Below are 16061 nucleotides of genomic sequence, written 5' to 3' on the forward strand. Positions count from 1 at the left end.
CGTCTAAATTCCTCCTTTTAAGAGGAATTTAACAACCTATACTTTGTTTTCCAACTGTTGGCCATCCAAACCACTTAAACTCCCTGCTTTCATGATGGCAAGCTGGCATTTGGCTCAGTTTTGCTACTACCCTACTTGCTGTGAATAAATTGTTAAAGCAGAGGAGTGTAAGAGATTGCATTGAAAAGAGCATTTTCGTTCTGCACAATCACTGTCGTGAATCTCTTAAAGCTCCTGTTGTTTTYTGTTTTGTTTTTGTTTTCCTCTCCTCCTCACACCTTAAAGTTTATCTTCGTGCTCAGCTGTGACTTAAGCAGCAGAAAACCTCCACTTATCTTTACTGCACAAATATCTTAATAATATTGATGGAGAACAGAATTTCACTATAACTGAGATTTCAACTTGTCTCCTTTGCAAATTCTGCAGCAAAGTAATTTCTGTTATTTCTTAAATTTCCCAATGAACTAGCCACATCTCTGTTTCATCTGCTCAGCAGTGCTATACGATATGAAACATAGAACAGAAAGCCTGCTGAAAATTGAGCTTTTTCTACACATCAAATTTACCAATACTTTTCAAAGAGAAAAAGACACTGGGCTTGTTAGTGCTGGTAATGGTCACTGAGAAGCTGTGAGGGATCAGCAGCTAACACTTCATGTCAGAAGCATGGGGTCATGTTTTCAGACCATCGCTCTTTACACTTTATCCCCACAAAGCAACGCTACATGGCTGAAACTGAGATGATTAATGTTTCTGCTAGGGCTAATCCCATCTGGAATTACTGATGTGTTTAATCTGTCTGATGAGCCCATCTAATGCAGACCCATTAAGCAAGCACAGGGCTAGAGCAAGGATCGAGTTCCTTAAACACCACCCATGAGGTCAGGTCCAAAGCCACCAGGACTATGTCCAAGACCACCGGGCTTGGCAAATGCTGGAGCTGCTCCTCAAGAAGGGTCATCCCAGCAGCTTTGATTCAAGTCTTTTGCACGACATCCATTAGGACAACATTATAAATCTTTTCCTAACAGCACAGCAGCAAGTACGAGGGCCTCCTATATAAAGCAATGTCAGCCCCGAGCACTAAGCTGCGCCCAGATCTGCAGCTCCGAGAGGCAAGTACAAGTTTCATCTCCGTGGGCACAGCACAGGCAGGAAAGAGAGATCTACTCGAGTCATCATCAGTTATAAAAATCAATATGTTCCCCTCTGGCTGCTGTGTACCAGAACCATATTAGATGTCAGCGCCGTATATACAGCGGCACCGCATCATGTTTTGACGCAGCGTTCCATAAAATGAAGCCTGAGTGGGGGGAAAAAAAAAGGTACCAGCCATTAAAATATATCATAGCAAACCACGTTGCTGGAAGAAACGGCCAGGAAAAAATGTTAAGAAATTCAGAAATAAAAGTGTTAGCAATATTGCTCAAGAAACAGATGAAAGCATAAATCCGGCAAGAGGAAATGTTGATCTGGAAGATACTTAAATTATGTTTCTCTTTGAAGTCACTTATGGCTCTCGAGCCAGCCCTCTGCAAATTTTCCAGGACAAGTCAGAGAAGCAGAATCTTGCTCTGTGTGAGAAGAGAGGGGAGCCAGCAGCAGTACGTGCCAATAACTCCTTGTGAATTACTCCTGAGAAGCAACTACTTATGTCCTACATTTTGGCTTTATCAAATTKTGTGTAATTATTTATTTGGCAAAGTAAAGTAGAATCGGTGTTTACTGCAGCCTACTCCCACCACTTCTTTAYAGTCACCTTTTGTTTTTCTGTGTCTAATTTGAGGCTTAATCCTATTCTCACAACCAACCATGAGAAATTCATGCTGATTTTCTAGGCACTGCAAGCGCTGAAGATTTGGGTAGAGAAACCTCACTATTTATCTGTGAGGTACCTGCATATATAATTTCCTTCATTATTAATGTGATAATTAAGTACCATTTGTGACYAATTGGAATGCCTTAAGGAAGCTTAGATGAAGGTGACTCGATTTCTGCTGTTGGAAAGGCAGAGAGGCCATGGCTGCAGGATGGACAGGTAGGTGCCTTSGTCATCTACTACAGAACCCAGTGCAAGTCCATGCTTGACACTTCTTGCTGCAGCAAAACTTGGCTCAGGACTGGGGTTATAGTAACATAAAATGCTCCCCGAGTTATTCTGGGKGCAGAGGGACACAAATTCCCAAATATTCCTACTCCAGGATAAGGATCAGAAGACCCTTGTGGAGCTACCWGAATAATCAAGAAGGACCTAACAAAGCTTGGCCACCAGAAGACCCAGCTTCTAAGTCAGCTCTTGCAGGCTCCTAGCTGACACACGTTCATAGAATGATAACCCTGCTTTTAAAACATACACATGCACCCTTGAACTGTACAAGCCRCCTCACTAGCTGGTGGCCTAATGGCTTTGTGTCCTTGGCAGGCCAGAAGGTCACTACTCAGCCTATGAAAGGCTGCTCAGTTTATGCTTTTCAAGTAGCCTTAGCAAGTTTTGGGACCTACAAGAACATTCACAGAAAGGCTGAGCTCTGCTCCTGCAGGGCGCGCTTGTTTTTTGTCGGCTCAGGACTCTGCAGAAGTTCAGCTCTCACTTCAGAGGCAAAGAGCGTGTTTACTTTGGAAATGCATGGAGAACCACCAGCTCTTTAATCAGTCTTTAGGACCAGCATAAGTATTTTTAGGGTAGGGAACTGAAAAATGAGACGTACTTTAAGAAGTAGTACATCCCTTTGCAGACAAGATAATGTAAGAGCTCAGGATGAGGAAACCTTCAGCCATTAGACAGCACGAGCTATCACTGCTCCACTGGATAATCTAGCAGCACGTCAAAAGCCACAGTCTGCTTTTGCAGGTGTAGCTCTGTTTTAGTAAATGACTTAACACTAAGAAATAATATAGGTCCATTTGACAACATGAGTATTAATACTTAAAGAGAGATTTTGAGGAAAAAATAACAGTGTTTGGAATTAATAGTATGCTTAGTGTGTTGTTGGTAAAACAGTAGTATGAATTACTCATTTATGTTAAAAGATTCTATTTTAATAAAAGTACTAAAAATTCATCAGAGGAAGAACACCACTAATCCAAATACTAAGCTTTTTCTGTAGCACACTTTGATCTCTGAAATCCATCTGAAGGGACTGCGCTACAGAAGTTAAGAACTTTTTTCTTCTTGACCTCAAATGAATCTGATTGAAGTACGTATTATGGCTCTTAAATCTTCAAGATAGGCTTACGTCTAAAGCCATCAGAAATGTGGGAAATAATGTCACAAGCCTATTTTGAATAAAATGCACAATGCATTTCCTTGTGTCATTACTCAGAGGACTTTCAAAATCACATAAAACTAAATAGGGCTCTTATCCTTTTGCTCTCTCTATGCTGGCAAGTGTAACTGACTTTGAAAAGCCTGGCTGAAGTTACTGGAACCATACAAATACTCCGGGACCTGTGGTTACAAGATGGAGACAGAGGTGCACACAAAATAATGAACAATAATCCTCATGGGTTTTTCCTTCAATAGGATATAGTTATTTTACTATAAGTAACTTTACCAAAAGGATCTTTATAGTTATTAAGCCTGCAACTCTCACTAGATTTTCTGATAATTCTATATAAACTCTGCCCATATAGCAGGAGTTAATACTTCAGGCACTGGAATATTTCACTCATTTTCATTATTTTCACTTGGACTGTGGAAATATCCTTCCAAAAAGCACTTTTAAATGTTTTATCATAAATGAAAGCAACGATTTTCACTTTTTAAACGTGCTGAGGAGCGTGCAGCKCCCTCGCCCTCTCGGGACCAGCTGCGTGGCAGGGAGGGCGCGGGCCCGGACTCACCGCCGGCGCCGCACGTGTGCGAGCACTCGGACCACGCCGACCACGGCGAGAGGCGGCAGTCCACCACACAGCCCACGAGGCACTCGGCGCTCGTCTCCAGCGGCCTTTCCAAGTGAAGCTGCAAGACAACAGCAAGATATTAATATAAATAGAGGTTCCACTGCTACTCCAGTGTCTCCACATACAGGGAATTTTCCTGAGGGTAGCATCAGTAAAATGGCTTCGCATTTTGAGGAATTTCAGCACGTGGATATCCCAAGGCCTACAATCATGTTCCCTAGGCACATTATTCCAACGYCACATCCCCTTGCAAGCAGAGGAGCACTGATGCACATTAACATTCCTGATTATTACCCTACATTTCCACAAATAAAGGCAGTTTGCCTACAGCCATGACACAGCTCCCGAGAGGGCACATCAAGGGACGTGACTTTTCTGGAGACGAAGGTGCGCGAGCGGGTGCCGCCGCGCGCAGGGCCTCACCTGCTCGCAGTGGCGCGGGGACACGGAGCTGCCGTCGCTGCGCACGCAGCCCAGGAGGCGCCGCCGGACGCCGGCGCCGCACGCGGCGTTCGCAGGGAGCTGGCACGTGCTCCAGCCTGAAAACACAGGGAAAAGGCGGCTTTAGACCCACCTCCCAGTGTGCCGGTTATCCTCCGCAACAGGGCGCTCCAGCACACAAACTCACAGCGAGCCCCAGAGCAACACATCCCCAAAGCTAGTTGTTTCTGCAAAATAAAGAAAGTCTCAAACGAGAAATTTGTGGCTCTGTGCTCAGATTTCCTTCAAAAACAAACACGTCAGACGGCACGGAAAAGTGTAAAACGCTGATAAAGTGCATCAGTGAAATCCTGGTGTTGCATACGCAGGGCTGCCTTGTCTGAAAATAAAATTTCACTTCGATAAAGTAGCTATGGAAGTTTCTGAAGAGTAATTCTATTTTAATCTATTTCTTATCCCAAAGCAAAGCTTTCAATTATTTCAAATGAAACTTTAAATACTTGTAAAAGAAGTCACATTTCTTCCAACTAGAAATACTAATTACTTGTCCAAGATTATGATATTCAGAATAAAACTAAGCCACTAATAATGAACAAACACCATAACAGAAAAAATAAAAATTTCTGGATACCACTTACAAATAGGAAACATGTGAAAGCAAACTCACAAACATTCCTCATTTCAAAAGCGTGAGAATAAAAAAAAAAAAAGGCACCATGATGCTGTTTAATGTGCTTCTATGGCTGTTACTTCAAACAGGCTGTGTCCATGCAGAAAATTAACATTTTCTCCTTCTCTGGTCTCCCCTTCCACCCACTGGCAAATTCATCTTAGATATTTCTCATTTATTGAGCAAGTCAAAGAATAAAAATATTTTTATATTCTTTTTTTTCTGGTTGGCCTGAAACAATTGTTTCTAATGAAGGTTCTAAATAGTTTGCTTTAAAAAATATCCATGTCCATCATTATAATTTATACTCATTATAACTTTCATTGCCTTTAAATCATATTTTTGTTGACAATAGTGGCTGCACTGGAAACCTACAGAACTTTAAACAGGAACTTATATGGGTATAAACTTATATTTATATGAATATATATTAATATAAATATATATTAATATAAATATATGAATATGTGAATACATATATATAAAGAAAAATGAAATACATAATTCTGTTAATAATGCATCAAAAAGAATAGACTCAACTTAGTTTCCTGCACCTGTAATAACAACCTAAGCAGTAAAATTATGCATTTATCTACAAACCATCACTGATATTTGTGTGACTCTTCAAATACCAAGGCTTTAACAAACACCACAAGCAAACATAACTAAAGGTGCAGCTGGTAAAAGACAGGGCCTTTTATAAATCGATACTTAGAAAAGCAAAATTTCAATGCATTATCACTCAGTAAAAAGGTGCCACGTGGCAACTTGTCCTGCCAAGGGTGTACCAGAGAACACACGCCCACCTGTGAGGTTATACTGGTATTGGAAGCAATTCTGGTTCAGGATACACGGCCTCATTTGTGACCCTTCAGGGCAGGGCTTGGCGGTGACCGAGGGGCGCAGCACTTGCCGTGTCCGCAGCTGCATGACGTTCGGGTCACACACCTAGGCAAGCGACACAGGGTACAACAGAGGTCAGAAAAAGAGCACAGACGTGGATGGGCTGAGCTTGTTGCCATGTTATTTACACAATTATATTGTGCCTATGTAGTATATCTCTTAGGAAAAAAGCTTTAATGTCAAGATTGCTGGAATTACTATAAAGCACTAAGGATACGGCCGCGACTTATTTGCAAGCTGAACACAAACCAACTGAGGCCTTTCTTCATTCCCTCCTAAGCCTGCATCAGCAGCTCCAAGGATTCAAAGCTCTGGACACTGGACAGGGCTAATCAGGGGCAAAGAGCACAAAAACAGCTGTTTTTCAAGGTAATCATGGAAAAGTCTAAATAAGCTTATTCTGCAGCTGGTATTGTTCAGCGAGTAGCCACATAGGCTGCAAGATGGGGCTGGAGAAACGGGTCTGGGAAGGGTGCTGACCCATGGGAACATGGCACCGTTCCCGCAATCCAGGTCAGCAGGATCACACAAATAGTCCCAGAAAGCCTAATGGAATAAAAATCCTTACTAGAAGTTTTCAGAGTGGTTTAACTGAACAAGATGACCCATTTAATTCCTAACAGTCTCTCATTAGAGCTGATGATCTCTCAGGAACAGCAGGAAAAGACTGAAAATACTGCAAGTAGAAAGATATTATTTTTGTAAAAGCTCAGAAATTTAAAATGTGGGGCTTTTTTTTTCCTCTACAGAGGACTTCAATACAAAAAATAACTAACAATTTAAAATCTGTCAACAAGTAGCTGCCTACAAATGCTAAACTCCATCTGGGTCAAAGTATGGGGAATTCCTTTATTGGGAATATTAAAAAGAAATGTCATGGAATTACAGCAAAAATCCAGATCTCATACTGCTATAAACTGGATTAGTCGCACAGATGAGAGCATAACTGGGCAGAATAAAAATCAGTACAAGCAGGAAAAAAWCTGCTCCAGTCTTAAAACTAAGCTGTCAAGGCCTATTTTCCTTAGGCTTATGTTATATGAAGGGAATTCTATTATGTTTTTATTGCTGAGACATCACCTTGTCAAGTAGTCATTTTAAACGGCAATCTAATTCAAATATCCTTGGTCACCTAAAATAATCAATTATTCTTAATCTTCTGAAAGGGACACCTCCGGTAAGCGTTTGCCAACGGGGTGCTACCTGTTCAGTGACTAATTTGGTTGTTCATCCTCACAAGGAGGAGGAATAACGTCAATAATTTGACAGTTTGAAAGAAAAAACAAATAAAGATCAAAGGCAGTGTTTCAGCAGCTACTCCTAATTAGGGTATTTACGAGTTATGTCACCAAAGGGAGAAGAGAAAACTCAATAAACGCTGGGAAAGCAGCAGCTCAAACCCATGCTCTCACTGCCTTCAAAACAAGGACCTGCAGCCAGAAAATACGCATCATTTGTAGATAAGGGAGCTCGTGTAAGGAAGGGGCACTGCTGGTCTCTGCCTCACAGGCACCCGTGGTGCTCGATCACAGGGCGCTGCTGCTACGCGGCCCGTGGACGCCCTGTTCTGCGGGCACCAGCGCAGGGTCTGAYGTCTCCCAGATGTCAGAACAGCCACGATTCCAAGCGTATCTCGTGCCCACCAGCATCCAAATAAATGACTAGTCTACCACTCCAAAGCCAATGCTGGGACGGTGCCGATGAGCCATGTTGTGCGGCAGGCCGTCCACGCGATGATAAGCAACCCGCTTCTCCTGGGCTGCAATAATAAAGAGTCTCTGTAGGAAACATGGTCATTTAATCAAGCTGAGTACACAGGGAACATGCAAGGATTCAAAGTCTGCAAGCTGTAACTAATATCCTGTAATATTATTTGTTGAATTTCTCTTTACGTCAATTGAGAAGTCAATTTAGTTTTATAATTGATTTTCTGGCCTTACTCTTTCAAGTTAACTATGGAAAAAATTGAGCCAAATGTATATGGAACTGAATAAGCAGCAGGAGGGAATGAGTTGCAAAGCAAAAGATGAAAGCTGGGATTTTCAAAGGAGCAAGAGGGAGCCGAGGATCCCATTGTCCTGAATCCCAATAGGCTTTGGTGCACAGCTCCCATGGGATCCCTCAAAAATCCTAGCCTAAAGAATTAAATATTAACTTCATGGTAAGGGTGAGGAATGGTTTAATAGACTACATAGTTAAGCAGGAAAATTTAAAGAAGAGGGATTACTTCTAGAGTGCACTAGGAAGAAATGAAGAAGTGTGTAGGACATTGGGAAGAAGATGCAACATCACCATTATCCTCACTGCCATAGCTAATATGCAATAACTGTATGAATCTAGTCCTGTGTTTGCATCTTAAAAAAATACTGTTTCCACTATTCTTCTGTATCAAATGTGAAAAAAAGTTGAGCTAGAGCCAGGAATCTATAGACTAAATTATATAAACCACTACACAAACAAAATATATTCTGAAGGAACAAGAGGAACGTGCCACATTAAGAGAGGAATGAATCAGGTATTCCCAAAGGGCCATTCACTTCAGATGTTACACAAGTCATCTACGGGGTAATTCTCGGCACTGTAACTACTTCATCTTTAATACTTTCTTCAGCCAATTACATTTTTTAAACCGTGGCCACTTGTCACTATTTTAAGCTAACATGGAAAGCAAGGGACACACACACACACACACACAGCATGTACCCAGCCTTTCCTCCAGGCAACAAGAGAGCAGGCAAAGCACAGAAAATTTGTTCTAGGGGAGAAGGATATTAAATAAAAACTGTAAGGTTATTAATCCTAAGATCCTCAGTAAGAGTTGCTAACATATTACACGCTTTTATATATACTATTTGACCTTCTTCACAATTGATTTAAAACATTTGCCATTGATCGAGGCTTTCATATTTGTAACATAATTGTACAGAACAAAAGCTGTAATCCATTAGACAGCCCTTTAAGCTGTTTGCTTTATCAAATAGCTCCTATACTGGCCTATAAATAGCTAGCCACATCACATTTAACAGGCTATTCATAATGAAATACATCACCTTAAACTAAGGTAAATGCATCTGCAGCACCAGGCTTAACTAGTTTTACCAGTGCAATGAGCCATTATTGTGTTTTTCATGTAGATCTAGATGTTTCGTAACAAACGAGCAATCTTTTCAAATGTAAATTAACTCGCCCATATTTTCTATTGAGATGCATCTAAGTTCTGAAACCTTGCCTCCATCTACTGTAGTGCTTATTTTTTAAAAATTATCATTGGTAAAGATAAACAGAAATAGAACTAAGAATCTAAAAAATGTAGTATATTGACTTTTTGACAAGGCTATACAAAAGAAAAAAGAAAGATCACAAATATGTAAAAGAAGCAGCATACATGTTTCCAAAAATGCCCTGAATGAGCCAAAAGTCCCACGCTTCTCTTGAGTAAGTTATCCCATATCAGTGATTTCTTTAATCCTGTCCCTGCACAGGTCCTCTGCCAAGCCTTGCATGATGCTGTGGTGAAGATTTCTGTAATGGTCCTCGGGAGTCACAACGAGCCCACAGTTTCTGTCCCCCATGTTCCAAAAGAGCAAGCCACCCTCACACCTTAGATAAGAGCCACACCAAGAGCCAGCAAGTCACCTGTGCTGCCTGTTCTCTCTTGGAGCACCATCAGTTATTTACATCCTACTCATACACAGCAGATCCAAGAGAGAAACAACTCAATTGCTCTAAGCCCTCAGTGGTGCATGTGGAAAATGCTCCCTGCACCAGGGACAGCTGTTCTCACTCACCAGATATGTAACCTTGAATAATTAACTAATTTCAGACCTCTCAGAATTAGCTACTGGAAATGCCAACAGCTGAGGCAAACACAGAGGCCACCCAGATCTGATACTGGGGCTATGACTGTTATCCACACAATAGAGGAGAGCTAACAAAATAAATTTGAGATAATTATTTCAGGGACTTGTAGCACAACTTGCATATTAACTCATTTTAAGCATGCTTTGATGAATTCAATTGAAGACAATTAATTACATTTCCAAGTCAGATGAACACAAAGTCAAGACACTGCAGGTAGTGCATGTTATTCGATCACTGAATATTTAACAGAGATGATAGGATTTCAGTTTCCAGGTTGTTTAGCTGGTTGTTTGAGCAATCAAGTGATGATGTCTCGCTGAACACACTATTGTAGCTGGAACGAATACGAAATCTCTGAAGCAAAATGCAAGTTGATCTAATTTTAAACAGTTTTAAAGCCTGGATACTTGAGCTACATGGATGTTACTTAGCTACAAAGAAGAAAACTTTATGAGCCAAAAAATCATCTGCAATCAGAGGGAAGCCCATTTTCAATTTGCTTTTTAGAAGAGGGAATGTGAGAATAATAGGGAAGCTTTAAACCAGTAATTATGAACTTCCTGAATCCTACTGAGAGATAGAAGCTCCAAAAGGAACCTTCAGGTATTACATTTCAGGCAGATGCATAGCTGGATCACAGTGAAGTGCAATTAGAGAAAATATTAAAATTTATCTTTGTGTAATTTTGTATTTTCATCTAATCAAGATGCAAAAGTAGAAACTTGGATGGGAAATAAACAGAAAGTAATTCGGGAGTTATCTGAAATTTAAAAAGAACACTCCAGAAAGACCAATGTTTAAAAGCAAAAGTGAAATGTAGCCAAAAAAAMCCATAAAAGAACCATTATAAACGGTGCATATTTGTGCAGAAAGAAGTCCTGAAGTACTTCATATTGACAGAGCATTGGCTACCCTTCTGATTCATTGATTCCAGTAACTTTCAAGATAATTTACAATCCTGAATGATGAATATTCAATTGGAAAGACTATTGTTACAAGATAAAATTGAGTAATACCCTAGAAAGTATCCAGTGGCATACTGACAAAGGACAAGCTAGATAATCTAAAAGGCCTTTTCAAGTTTAGTTGCTAAGACTTTGTTATTCCACTATCAATCAGGATGAATTTACTACCAAGACTATAAAATACGAGCACAACTCCAAAGTGACTGGAGAAGAGTTCTCACATGACCAAAACGCTAGGCAAATATATCAAATTAAAGAGCTACACAGTCAGAGATGATGCTGAAATTGTGGTTGCTCACAAGAATTTGTCTAATTTCATAAATCCTACTTGTCTCAAGTAAGCCAAAATGTCTAGAGATTGGGAAGGTTTCCCAGAACAGGCCAGCTATTTTGATCTGACATRTAAACGTGCTTGAAAAAGAGCAAACAGGTTGTAAGGTGTTGCTTTTTCTCCTTGGTAYAAGACGACATTGCAATTAGTTCGTGGCTGTCCTCCATGACCACCTTTCACAGCATAAAATCAGGTGGCTGAGGATTGCATTGACTGTCCCAAGGAGGGTAATGCCCCTGGCTACCACCTTTCCACCTTTGATGGAGCCCTGCTCCATCATATGAGGGCACATGCACAGAACGAATACAGTCCACCTTCCTGGGAGGGCTCTTCTGCACRTATAGCACATGCAGTGCTTGCTGTAGGTGTATAACATGGGTGCCGTGTGGTCTTCCCATAAAGCTGAAGGAATGGAGACAGCCCATGTCACTGTGCTGTAAACTCTTCAAAGAAGGGCTTTTATTTTCTTTTCCATCTGAAGCTGTTCATTGTTTAGTGTCAGGACAGAACTATTCAAACACACGCTCTAGTAGCACGCAGTCATCTCAGTTTCCCAACAAACAGTTGTAGAACAGCTTGTGAAAACATATTGTTCAGTTAACTGCATTGGCAAGCGGGCACCCTAATGCCTATGAATTAACAGCTACAATGGTGAAAGGATGTGCAGGGAGGCACCAGAACCACGGCACTCAGCATCGCAACTGCCAACAGCGACGGCGCCCAATGAGGCAACCACCACGATGTCTGAGATGTCCTTGTCGCTCATCCATGGGCTGTCACCACAGCCAAAAAGGAGTCTTCAGGCAAAACCTCTGGGTGTCTTCAGGATACYAGGATGCTTAAAGTGCCAGGTAGGGCTTCACGACCAACTGACTGCCACTAACACACCTCAAAACACCTCGTGGCCTTGAGGGTATCAGCATTAGCTTGCTGCATGCAAAGTGAAGAACATTTATTTCTGGAAAAAAAAGGCAATGGCAAAGAAACAGTCCTACCACTGAGAAACTTCAAAAGTTATCCAAGAATTTATACTGGTTTTGGGAGCGTTATACTTCTTCAGAACTAGGCAGACATTAAACCTGGCAACTATTTTGACACTGATCAGAGTCGAACAATAGGTGTTAAATTACACACTTTGAGGCCTGAGAGTTTTCACAAGACATGCTACAGCTTCTTTCCATCTTGAACACTTAGGAAAATACAGGCCATTTGGCAATGGCTTGCAACCCTGTACAATGCACAGTGCTTTGAGTATCTTCTGACATGACAAATTGGTTGGGTATTTTGCTGCAACGTCCCTTTGTTGATGCCCCAAATCTGCCTTCAAGGTTTATCAAAGGAGATRCTAGGCAAAACTACTGTTTTTTTGAGAAGGTAGAATAGTCATTTTCTCAGGCCTAAGATCTGTCTAGAGGAGTGATACCACCATGGTTTACCAGAAGGTTGTTAGAGGAGTGGTGTGTTTTTGGTAGAGCACTCCCTTGGCAGTTCTTTAACATGGACAGCCTTTATTGTAACTAAAATACTAACCCTTTCACCCATTGTACTTGTTTGGGTCCTTTCTTGGAGACTGATGGAAGGATGGGTTGAATCAACTGTTACAGTAACAGCAATGTGTTTTACCGATTCATTTTTTATAGCTCATCCTCTGGAACTGTAGAAAGACCAAACTCATCTGGAGATAGAATCCATTAATGTTGAATTCCCTTAGAAAATCATTTATTTGTTTTTAGAAAGCGCCTCCATTATAAAAGAGCTCAAGGGCAGTAAGAAACAAGAAGTGTGAGAAACCTCCTGCTAGGAAGCACAACAAGGCGATCTCACCTGTGGGCACTTGCTCCACTGTCCCCAGGCAGATACTGCACACTCGCCAGGGCAATACAGGCTGCACTTCTGAGTTTCTTCTGGGATTTCTGACTGGTTACACATGGCATGGGGTACAGTCTCACCTTCATGTTCCTCAGCAGTGTTCACACACCTACACAGAAAACAGAATTTTTCACACAAGGCTCTTCAGCCTATTACAGAAGCAATTAAAACCAACAGGTCTGACTCCAATTAAGGCATCACATATAAAATACTACTTCTATGCAGAACAACGCGTCAAAAGATGGAATTAATCATATTAATAATACAAATGATTACGCACATGATGTATGCTATTGCTACTTATGCTGTTAAGAAATGCAATAAACCAACCGAGTCTCAGTCTGCATGCTTTTCACTTCAGCTGGATGGCAGCAGCAGAATGAATAGCAAATGACAACCATCAGGAAGAAAGGTTTGAGTTCCTCCTACTAACATGACACTATTTGGAAATAGCTCAGCATTTCCCCATGCTTGGGAAATAAATACTTACTAATGATAAATGTCACTCCAGTGTGAGTAAATACTTGAGGAAATACTAGCAAATCTGCAGTTGAGGTTTGCTGCTCAGGAGGCTTTTCATGCACGTGGCATTTAGGTGGAAGATTCTAATTCAGACAYTATGCCATCTTCCTTACACAAGTCCTGACCAGAGTGCAAGGCTGCATCTCTGAGAGGTTTCTCCTGTAAACTGCTTCCCATAAGCGCATCCTTCCTCGTTTGAAATGCATCAGACTCAACAACATTCTCTCTCTCAGCCAGCAAATATGCTTTAGCATTTTTTAATTTTAAGGAAATGTGCTTTTATCTGCACGCACCTGACTTTTCTCGTTTGCATTCCTTCTCCACAGTGGAGGGAATTCTGTTCGCTGTCGATTTTGCACGGAGACCACGCTTCCACCACCCAGGCATACTGATTGCACTCGCTGTAACATGGGACTGCCTCRTGCACCTGCCGGGGAGAAGAATCAAAACTGCTCATTTGAACTATCCAAGTTAGTATCTTCCACAGAAATGCCTCACACACACCAGAAAAGAGTACAGGGAAAGACAGCCTGCCTTATGCTCTTTATGCTAACAGTATTGTAATATCTTTAAGTTCATTTATGCATTATTGACTTGCCAAGGGATTTTTAAGTGCATAATAAACAGGGGTATGCACACAGCATCTCAAGAAACAGAATAAATAACAGCTATTTTCTAAAGCCAGGACAAAACTCCATTACAATTTCATTTGCTCACAGCGCTCACACAATAATCTATCACATACCGTTCCCCAGGACTTGCTGTATTGAATCCTTTGATGTTCCACAAGGTACAAACTTAAAATTAGTAGTCATTTACTTTGCTTTTAACATATTCATTTAAGTCATTTACTGTAAAAGAACGAAATTTTATGCTCCCTACAAATTCCATTTTTATATACAAACCCTGTAAATGCTTTCTCCCTGAGAGTGCCTTATCTCTAACACATCTCCTAGGCAAACAGTACTGTATATTCACCTGAGCTATAGTATCTATGCAGACAGAAAAATACAGCCCAAAGCTTGAGGAGCATTTTTAAAAGGTGACGGATACTCAAGCTGTTAGAAGCAACACACTGCAAAATGTTACATGAGCAGATTTTTACATTCAAGCTAATAATTCCATTGATAGTTTTGTTGCAGAAACTAATAAAAATTATTTATTTGGAGTGCAGGGTGTCTGCTGCAAAGGGGGCAGCAGTGCCAAGTTGCCCTACTTGGTAGCTGTGCAGCCAAGCTCACAATATTGCCCAAAGTGAGGCAAAGGACTCATTTTTCAGCTGATAGCGCCCAAACCCATCTGTTGTCCCACCAGGCAAGGTGCAGAGGGCACCTGCCAATTTCAAGACCAAGTAGTGCCACCTCTGCTGCTATTTGAAGGCACCAGAAAGGTGTCAGTAGCCGCCACGCATTACCAGGACGGGCAGCTTCCCTTAGCGCAAACACCACAAAGCTCGGGTTTAAGTGGGAGTCTGAAACAGATGCTCCGTTTCCACCAGGGACACTGTGTGTGGATGTGCATTTCTCATTTGTTTAGAAGCTGTGAATATAATTTGTGACTGTCTTTGCCTTTAAAAATGAATCCGGTGATGAGCATGCACTCCTCTCTCCTGCCACCCGGTGCTCTCCTCCTGCTCCTCTCTGCTGTCTACCCATCACTTGTGTCCCATCAACTCCGGTTCCTCTTTTAACAGAGCCYTAGCACTTTTCATTCATATCTTTGGCTAACAACAGCTGTGCTGCTTAAGAAGGTCAAACAGATGATGTTCTTGGTTCTTCAGTTTCAACAGATTTTGGCTAAATTTTGCTGTTCTTTGGATACTTCTAAGCAGAGCGGAAGCAGAGCTCCCCTCTACCAGGCCATGTTGGCATGAGGACGCGTGCCGGGGCATCCACGCTCAACAGTCAAGCCAGACAACCCCATGTCTCAGTTTTTATATATATTCACATACTGTTAATGATGATACCATAAATATGCCTATCCCTAAGGGTGGCATCCTGCATGGCTGAAGCCCCTGGGAGTTTTACCAGTGGCTTTCACTTGACCACTATATTGTTCCTAGTCTTTCTGGGTCACTTGGAAAGACCATAAACCTTCTGAAAATACTAACATTTTGAAGAACAAGGAAAGAACAGAAAAGAAAGAAATACAAATACTGGAATAAGAAGTGTTTTTTTGAATTAAAATGAAAATATTCTGAGTTACAACCACAGTAAATCTGGAATACATTAATGTCTGAATCCCAAAATAAAGCTGATGGGTCCAGTCCTAAACAAAGGAAGACACAAGTTATTTTTAAGAGATAAACTTGCTATAGGCTTATCCTAACAATAGAAACTATCTCCCACTCACTCAAACGACAACTCAGAGTCCTTGATATCTTCAAGTTAATAGTTGGTTAAAGATGATATACAAACACCATCCTACTTATTTTCTCTTTAATAGTTGAGACATATTTTAGGGAAACGTCCAACTATTTAACCACCAGAAACTTGTCATTATAAAATTCTGCAGTTTGTTTATTCACGTGTAGGTCAGGAGCAACACTAACCTTCCAGAAGACAAAACAACAAGTGCACTCACTCAACTGACCCGA

At 41.1% G+C, this 16061-nt stretch overlaps 1 protein-coding gene across 1 annotated transcript in view; it reads right to left on the bottom strand.

The window, feature by feature from the left end:
* THSD7B (thrombospondin type 1 domain containing 7B) overlaps positions 1-16061 on the bottom strand; it is a 232648-nt gene that overhangs the window by 14358 nt on the left and 202229 nt on the right. The window contains exons 18-22 of the mRNA XM_026040879.1: positions 13759-13892; positions 12899-13052; positions 5821-5962; positions 4327-4442; positions 3844-3961 (exon numbers count right to left, since the gene is read on the bottom strand). Of these exons, the coding sequence (XP_025896664.1) occupies positions 3844-3961; positions 4327-4442; positions 5821-5962; positions 12899-13052; positions 13759-13892 (664 nt within the window). The remainder of the gene's footprint in view (positions 1-3843; positions 3962-4326; positions 4443-5820; positions 5963-12898; positions 13053-13758; positions 13893-16061) is intronic.

Source organism: Nothoprocta perdicaria, unplaced genomic scaffold (genome assembly GCF_003342845.1).
Source record: "Nothoprocta perdicaria isolate Ctin4 unplaced genomic scaffold, notPer1 scaffold_27, whole genome shotgun sequence".
NCBI lineage: Eukaryota > Metazoa > Chordata > Aves > Tinamiformes > Tinamidae > Nothoprocta > Nothoprocta perdicaria.